Source organism: Hyla sarda (assembly GCF_029499605.1).
Source record: "Hyla sarda isolate aHylSar1 chromosome 1 unlocalized genomic scaffold, aHylSar1.hap1 SUPER_1_unloc_13, whole genome shotgun sequence".
Lineage (NCBI taxonomy): Eukaryota > Metazoa > Chordata > Amphibia > Anura > Hylidae > Hyla > Hyla sarda.
Window position 1 is genome coordinate 149,568 of NW_026607574.1, and position 8,522 is coordinate 158,089.

Below are 8,522 nucleotides of genomic sequence, written 5' to 3' on the forward strand. Positions count from 1 at the left end.
TAACTTTGTGTATCATAGTGACCTGGATAGATCCCACTCTGCCCCGCTTCGTAGATCTGGGGCTCAGCAGAAGAGGGTCCAACAATTGTTTAGCGACCATTGTTTAGCTGATGTCTGGCGGGAGCATAATGGCCGCTGTAGAGGGTACACATACTATTCTCCCTCCCAGCATACCTATACTCGCATTGACTGGATCTTGGCCAACGCTGTGTTACTGCCCCACTTGTTATATGCACGTCATATTCCGTGTGTGTGGTCGGATCATGATTTAGTGGTTGCGGCCTTTCATTTAGCCGCTCCCTCCGGGATTCCCTTTAGGTGGCGGCTGAATGAGTCTCTGCTTACAATTACCCGGGTCCGTACCCACTTGGAGGCTGACTTAACAGAATATTTTCTTCGCAACGGTTCATCTGCCAGTGCGCCCTGTTGGCTATGGTTAGCTCATAAATCGTACATGAGAGGTAGGATTATCTCCTTAGCCTCGGGTGTTAAGAAAGATCGCTCGGCCACCAGGGTCGCACTGGAAGCTAAATTGTTCCGCCTCACTATAGCACACCAAAATGACCCTTCCTTGTACCTGTATAATGAAGTCAAGAATACTAGGACTCAGTTAGATGCCTTGTTGCCCATGGAGGTCGAGAGAGCGGTACGTTGGACTCATTCCACGTACTATAGGTACGCAAACAAGCCCGACCGCCTCTTGGCCTCTATGCTGCGCAACACCTCTTCCTATAACAAAGTACATGCCATTCAGATACGTCCTGGTGTGACTACCTCTAATCCTGATCATATTTACTCAGCTTTCCATTCTTTCTATTCCTCGCTGTATGCTGCCCCACCTGCTAACTCTCCTACTCCTTTATCTATTTCATCTGGCTTATCTTCTATTCATCTCCCAACTCTTACCTCGGATGCCTTGGAGGTCATGAATGCCCCCTTTACCACCGAGGAAGTCTCAGATGCGATAAAAAAAACTCAAAAATGGCAAGTCCCCTGGGCCTGACGGCTTTTCGGCCGCCTATTATAAAATGTTCGCCTCCATTTTGGTCCCCCCCCTGACATCGCTGTTCAATTCTCTGAGATCCTGCGATCCTATTCCAGCTGAATTTCTAGACGCACACATAACGGTAATCCCGAAACCCAACAAGGATCATTTGCATCCTGCTAATTACCGTCCTATAACTTTACTGAATATTGATACTAAACTCCTGACGTCCATTCTGGCTGCCCGTGTAAATCGTTTTTTACCCTCCCTGGTACAGGCGGACCAAGTGGGATTTATCCCCGGGAGACAGGCCCCAGATAATGTCCGTAAAATAGTAAATCTTATTCAGTGGTCCAATACTACCCAAACACCCATGCTAGCCTTAGCTCTAGATATAGAAAAGGCTTTCGATAGCGTTACATGGCCATATATGTTCGCAGTGCTGACTAAGTATGGATTTAAGGGCCCCTTTATCACTATCCTCCAACACTTGTACTCCAATCCCAAGGCTTTTCTGAAATTGCCTTCCACCACTCCGGCACCTCTTACTATACTACGCGGGACAAGGCAGGGATGCCCGTTGTCGCCGGCTTTATTTGCCCTGTTAATGGAGCCCTTGGCCGCCCAAATTAGGGCACACTCCGACATCAAGGGTGTGGGAGTGGGGGATAGGGAACATAAATGCAGCCTGTTTGCAGATGACTTTTTGTTAACTATCACCCAACCACTTACGTCCCTTCCTAATTTACTAGAGGTGTTGGGCACTTTTGCGCATATGTCTGGCCTGCGGATCAATAATAGTAAGTCGGAAGTGATGTACTTTAATGTCCCTGATGGGGCTAAAAGCCTTATAGGTTTGAATTTTGGCTATAGGGATTCACCTGCGGGTCTCAGTTACCTGGGGGTGCGACTGACCGCTTCCCTGGACTCCTTGTATCAGGCTAATTATGTTCCACTATATAGGACATTGAGGACTGACCTATTGAAGTGGAACTATTCCTACATATCCTGGATAGGTCGGGTTAATGTAGTGCGTATGGTAATATTGCCCCGCCTTTTATATCTATTTAGGACACTCCCTATCCCTATTGTGAAACGGGATTTAATGTCGTTTCAGAAAACTGTTTTTAAATATATCTGGTCTGACCGGGCTCCAAGAATTAATAGGACCCTTATGTACTATAATAAGAGAGAGGGGGGTGTTTCGGTGCCCAATCTTTTGAAGTATTATTATGCTGCACGCATTGCCCAATTAGCGCAGGTTAACATTTCGGTGGGGGCTCCCAGGTGGGTGGACTTGGAGGGGGTTCTGGTCTCTCCACATTCGCTGCCCACATTGATGTGGACTACGTGCCCTGTTGCGTCCTTGCTACCCTCCTCAGCGCAAGTCACTCTGTACGCCCTTTCTCTGTGGCGTCAGGTGAGATTTAAGTTCCGTATGCAGTCGGTGCCTTCACCTCTTCTGCCCTTTCTTTCCAATCCTTCTTTTCCCCCTGGCTTAAATCCTACTTCTTTTCACTGGTGGCTGAGTAAGGGATTGAGGTACCTGCATCATTTTTTAGTAGGCCAAATGTTGCCGTCCTTAGATTCCCTGTGCTTACGACATGAAGTTCCACCGAGGGAGAGGTTCCGGGCCTGTCAGATCGTCTCATTCTATAAGTCACATATTCATCGTAACTCTCCAGTTATCCCTACCTCGTTTGAGAGACATATATTATCTCCTCTAACACACCAGGTCTCCTCTCAATACTTTATTCACACTTTAACGCTCCTCCCCCGGATAAAAAGTTAAAATACATGATTGAGTGGGAAGGGGACATTCACTCCACGCTTTCTGCCTCACAATGGAGAGACTGCTGCACTACTATTAGTAAGGGTGGTTGGCAGATCTCCCTGTTGGAAACATCTCTGAAGATACTTCACCGTACCTATAAGGTCCCTACTAGACTCCATCGAATATTTCCTTCAGTTTCCCCTCTGTGCTTTAGGGGCTGTGGGGCTAGAGGTACAATGTTTCACACCTGGTGGAGTTGCCCCACTGTATCCGTGGTATGGACTCAGATTTTGGACATACTGACCTCGATACTGGAGGTCGGGGTGCCTCGTACCCCTGCCTTTTGCCTCCTGAGCCTTAAACCATCGAGGATGCCATTTAGGGTCTTTAAGTTGTCCCATTATATTCTAATGGCGACAAGGATACATGTTGCAGCACAGTGGAAACAACCTGTCCTATCTCTCTCGGTGGTGATAGATAGAATCAATGCCATTATGTTGAATGAAAAGTTGACAGCAATCCGTGAAGACTTGGTGGATAGATTTAACTTAGTATGGGAACCTTGGCTTACTTCCCCACATTGCCCTAATATGACGCATAGTTTCTCCTTGTACTGATATTCGGGATGATGGGAGGTGGGGGGGGGGGGGGAGGGGGGGTTGGTTAGTGCGTTGGGGGTGGGGAGCTGGGGGGGGGGGTTTCTACTGGGTATGGATAATTTGGTATTCCTGTCTTACGTTGTATGGCTATTACCGCTTCATGTATTTTATCTGCATGGATCTCTTTTGTTAATACTTACCTTTTTTCCTTTTTTATATGACCTACTTGTTACTGTTATTCTGAGGTTTTCGAACCTTCTGTTTATACTTTTATGTGCTGATTTTGCTTGTTTCTTTGAGCAATCAATAAAGCTTCATTGTTTGATGGTTACATACGGTAGTTATGACTTTTTCCAGAAGTACGACAAAATCAAACCTATATAAGTAGGGTATTATTTTAATCGTATGGACCTACAGAATAAAGATAAGGTGTCATTTTTACCAAAAAATGTACTACGTAGAAACGGAAGCCACCAAAAGTTACAAAACAGCGGGGTTTTTTTCAATTTTGTCTCACAATGATTTTTTTTTCCATTTCGCCGTAGATTTTTGGGCAAAATGACTGACGTAATTAAAAAGTAGAATAGGTGGCGCAAAAAATAAGCCATCATATGGATTTTTAGGTGCAAAATTGAAAGAGTTATTATTTTTTTAAAGGCAAGGAGGAAAAAACGAAATTGCAAAAACTGAAAAACCCTCGGTCCTTAACCCCTTAAGGACTCAGCCCATTTTGGCCTTAAGGACTCAGACAATTTAATTTTTACGTTTTCATTTTTTCCTCCTCGCCTTCTAAAAATCATAACTCTTTTATATTTTCATCCACAGACTAGTATGAGGGCTTGTTTTTTGCGCGACCAGTTGTTCTTTGTAATGACATCACTCATTATATCATAAAATGTATGGCGCAACCAAAAAACACTATTTTTGTGGGGAAATTAAAACGAAAAACGCAATTTTGCAAATTTTGGAAGGTTTCGTTTTCACGCCGTACAATTTCTGGTAAAAATGAAGTGTGTTCTTTATTCTGAGGGTCAATACGGTTAAAATGATACCCATTATTACATACTTTTACATTATTGTTGCGCTTAAAAAAAATCACAAACTTTTTAACCAAATTAGTACGTTTATAATCCCTTTATTTTGATGACCTCTAACTTTTTTATTTTTCCGTATAAGCGGCGGTATGGGTGCTCATTTTTTGCGCCATGATCTGTACTTTTTTTTATACCACATTTGCATATAAAAAACTTTTAATACATTTTTTATAATTTTTTTTAATACAATGTATTAAAAAAGTAGGAATTTTGGACTTTTTTTTTTTCGTTCACGCCGTTCACCGTACGGGATCATTGACATTTTATTTTAATAGTTCGGACATTTACGCACGCGGCGATACCAAATATGTCTATAAAAATTGTTTTTTTACGCTTTTTGGGGGTAAAATAGGAAAAAACTGACGTTTTACTTTTTTATTGGGGGAGGGGATTTTTCACTTTTTTTTTACTTTTACTTTTACATTTTTTTACATTTTTTTTTACACTTGAATAGTCCCCATAGGGGACTATTCATAGCAATACCATGATTGCTAATACTGATCTGTTCTATGTATAGGACATAGAACAGATCAGTATTATCGGTCATCTTCTGCTCTGGTCTGCTCGATCACAGACCAGAGCAGGAGACGCCGGGAGCCGGACGGAGGAAGGAGAGGGGACCTCCGTGCGGCGTTATGAATGATCGCATCCCCACAGCAGCGCTGCGGGCGATCCGATCGTTCATTTAAATCGCGCACTGCCGCAGATGCCGGGATCTGTATTGATCCCGGCACCTGAGGGGTTAATGGCGGACGCCCGCGAGATCGCGGGCGTCGGCCATTGCCGGCGGGTCCCTGGCTGCGATCAGCAGCCGGGATCAGCCGCGCATGACACGGGCATCGCTCCGATGCCCGCGGTTATGCACAGGACATAAATGTACGTCCTGGTGCGTTAAGTACCACCTCACCAGGATGTACATTTACGTCCTGCGTCCTTAAGGGGTTAAATAAAATAATTTTTCCAATGTGTTTTTTTTTAATGAATTTTCAGGGTTAGTAGTGGAAGCTGGTCTTATTGACTGAATCCATTACTAAGCCAGGGCTTAGCGCTAGCCCCAAAAACAGCTAGCGCTAACCCCCAATTATTACCCCGGTACCCACCGCCACAGGGGTGCCGGGAAGAGCCGGTACCAACAGGCCCGGAGCGTCAAAAATGGTGCTCCTGGGCCTAGGCGGTAACAGGCTGGCGTTATTTAGGCTGGGGAGGGCCAGTAACAATGGTCCCCGCCCACCCTGGTAACGTCAGGCTGTTGCTGTTTGGATGGTATTGTGCTGAGAATGAAAATACGGGGAACCCTATACGTTTTTTTTTTTGTTTTTATTTAAATAGTTGTAGTTCTGTAACATCTGTCCCTTTTGAAAATTGCTTCTCTACTTTGAAGCCCTCTAATTTAAAAAAAAAGCAAAAATATGTCCATTTTATGATGCCAACATAAAGTGAACATATTGTACTTGTGAAGAAAAATATAATTTATTGTGAGAGCTTCAAAGTTAGAAAAATGCAAAATTTTAAAAATTTTCATTAAATTTGGGGATTTTTCACCAAAAAAGGATGCAAGTAACGCCGAAAATTTACCACCAAAGTAAAATAGAATATGTCACGAAAAAACAATCTCAGAATCAGAATATTCGGTAAAAGTTTTTTCGCGTTATTAATTCGTAAAGTGACGGTGGTCAGAATTGCGAAAAAGGGCCCAGTCCTTAAGGTGAAAAAGGGTTGCGTCCTTAAGGGGTTAAGAAACACCTTATTTTCTGTGCGCCAACGCAAAATTCTCTAATAGTGCCCCTCCCGAGACTAGACTCTGGATCCGCCCCTGGTTGTGGTTAAACTTTACTTTCCTGGAAAAGTTTCTGAGTTGCCCATAGCAACCAATCAGATTGCTTCCTTCATTTTTCAGAGGCCTTTTCAAAAATGAAAGAAGCAATCTGATTGGTTGCTATGGGCAACAGCACAACTCTTCCTCTGCACTGGTTTTGCTGAATCTCCCCCAGAGAGGAAGATTTATCAAAACCCAAAACCTGTCCAGAGGAAAAGTTTCTGAGTTGCCCATAGCAACCAATCAGATCGCTTCTTTAATTTTTTATAGGCTTTTTCAAGAATAAAAGAAGCAATCTGATTGGTTGCTATGGGCATCTCAGCAGCTTTTCCACTGGTCAGGTTTTGATAAATCTCTCTCTATGGGGGAGATTCATCAAAACCAGTGTAGAGGAAGAGTTATGCAGTTGCCCATAGCAACCAATCAGATTGCTTCTTTCATTTTTTAAAAGACCTCTGAAAAATGAAGGAAGCAATCTGATTGTTTGCTTTGGGCAACTCAGAAACTTTTCCAGAAATGGAGGATGCTAACTTTTTGTATCTTATATGGAATTATTTCTATATTCATACATTTTGGAATCATCGATCTTATGGAAAAAGGTATAACATTAAGATCGAACGAGACCCTTAGAGGCTTATCCTTGGAGATGTCGGGGAGTCTATATATAAGAAAAGTTTAATTAGACTATTTCCTTATGCAAAGGTGCTGTCCGGGCATGCTGGGAGTTGTGGTTTTGCAGCGGTTGGGGGTTCACAGCTTTGACACCACTGCTATAGAGGGTGCAAATGTATCCGAGCCCTGGAACTCAAATAATGTGAAATATGAGATGATCAAAATGGAGCCCCTGCACTAATTACTTGGGTTCTGGGGTCTGTAAGGTCCATAGTAGAAACATCAGGTTCTGTCCATAGCAGATACTAAATCATGGCAGCTCTAAGAAACAAGCAGTCATCGTGACATCAGACATGTGATGTCATAGACAGCTGGAGTCCTGACATTCCACTGACAGCCGCCCGAGCCTTCATTCTGTAGATTGTTACAGTGCGATTAGCAACTTCTATTTCTTCTTCTTGACTGAGATGGAGCTAAAAGGTTTGGGGTTCGTCCCCCTTCTGTTGGCGTTTTGGTGTGCGGCCTGGCTTGCCACCAGCTACATCGTGACGGTCGTCCTCGGCCATGCCGCCTCGCCACTGATGCACATCAGGTAAGATAAACAAGCACAAGATTCTTATTTCATGGGTTGGGAGTGAGGAAATATCCATAATAACATTGGTTTCTTTTCCTTCACAGTGACGTGGGAAATTTCTTTCCCGAAAACATATTATTGAGAATTGGTTTCATAGGGACATCCATTGGCACTTTGGTACTAACCTTTCTTATTTATAAGTATATGGTTATGCATACTGAAGAGTTCAGGGGTCATCAGGTCCTGATCCAGAGGATCCTGCTGGCCATTGTGTGGGCCTCCTGTTTTGGTACAGCTGTCATGCATGTATTGTCCCCCGAAGAATATCCCAGGATACACTTTGTCAGCACGATAATTTCCATTACATGTGAAGCCTTATACTACCTTGGGCAGTCCATCCAGATGTATAAATTACCAGGAGCAAACAAAGTCATCCACCATAGTAGATGCACCTGCTGTGGCCTGGCTTTTACCTGCGCAATTTTCTACTTTGGATATAAAACATTACAGGAATTATTCTATGATGATGAAGACTGGGACGAGATCCGTGAAATCACCACCATAATCATCGAGTGGGTGATGCTTCTACTGATCCTGATAAACACCGTGACCTATTATTCCACCATGCAGAGGTTAATGTTAACCGTCTCCAGGAACAGCTGCAAACTCTCTCTTAGAGTAAGAATTGATGACTTCGGGGTGTAGACCACCACGTGGGCCATCAAGTGGTCTTCTGGGAGAGATACTGCACAGGACACGGAAAAACATCTAAAGAATAATAACTGGGGGACTATATATGGTGCCAGTAATCATGACACAATAATATGAGCTGGTAATATAACCTATACAAAAAAATAAAAAAAATGTAAAAAAAATATTAGTGTGTGATGTGTAATACCTACCGTATATACTCGAGTATAACCATTTTTCTTGCTGAAAACGCCCCCCTTGGCTTATACTCGAGTGATCTCTCCGCCTGTCAATCCCTTTTCAGTGGTCTTCAACCTGCGGACCTCCAGATGTTGTAAAACAGCCATCGGCTGTCTGGACATGCTGGGTGTTGTAGTT

At 43.4% G+C, this 8,522-nt stretch overlaps 1 protein-coding gene across 1 annotated transcript; it reads left to right on the plus strand.

The window, feature by feature from the left end:
• The first annotated feature begins 7,167 nt into the window (after positions 1-7,167).
• LOC130297975 (DNA damage-regulated autophagy modulator protein 1-like) lies at positions 7,168-8,283 on the plus strand. Its single transcript, XM_056550851.1, has 2 exons — positions 7,168-7,472; positions 7,559-8,283. Exons 1-2 carry the CDS (start codon positions 7,348-7,350, stop codon positions 8,157-8,159), a joined length of 726 nt encoding a protein of 241 aa, XP_056406826.1. The 5' UTR covers positions 7,168-7,347; the 3' UTR covers positions 8,160-8,283.
• The last annotated feature ends 239 nt before the right edge of the window (positions 8,284-8,522 follow it).

Coding starts and splice junctions, on each gene's coding strand:
- LOC130297975 (XM_056550851.1), top strand. CDS start 7,348: ATGGAGCTAAAAGGTTTGGGGTTCGTCCCCCTTCTGTTGGCGTTTTGG. Junction 7,473..7,558: donor TCGCCACTGATGCACATCAG/GTAAGATAAACA, acceptor TTTCCTTCACAG/TGACGTGGGAAATTTCTTTC.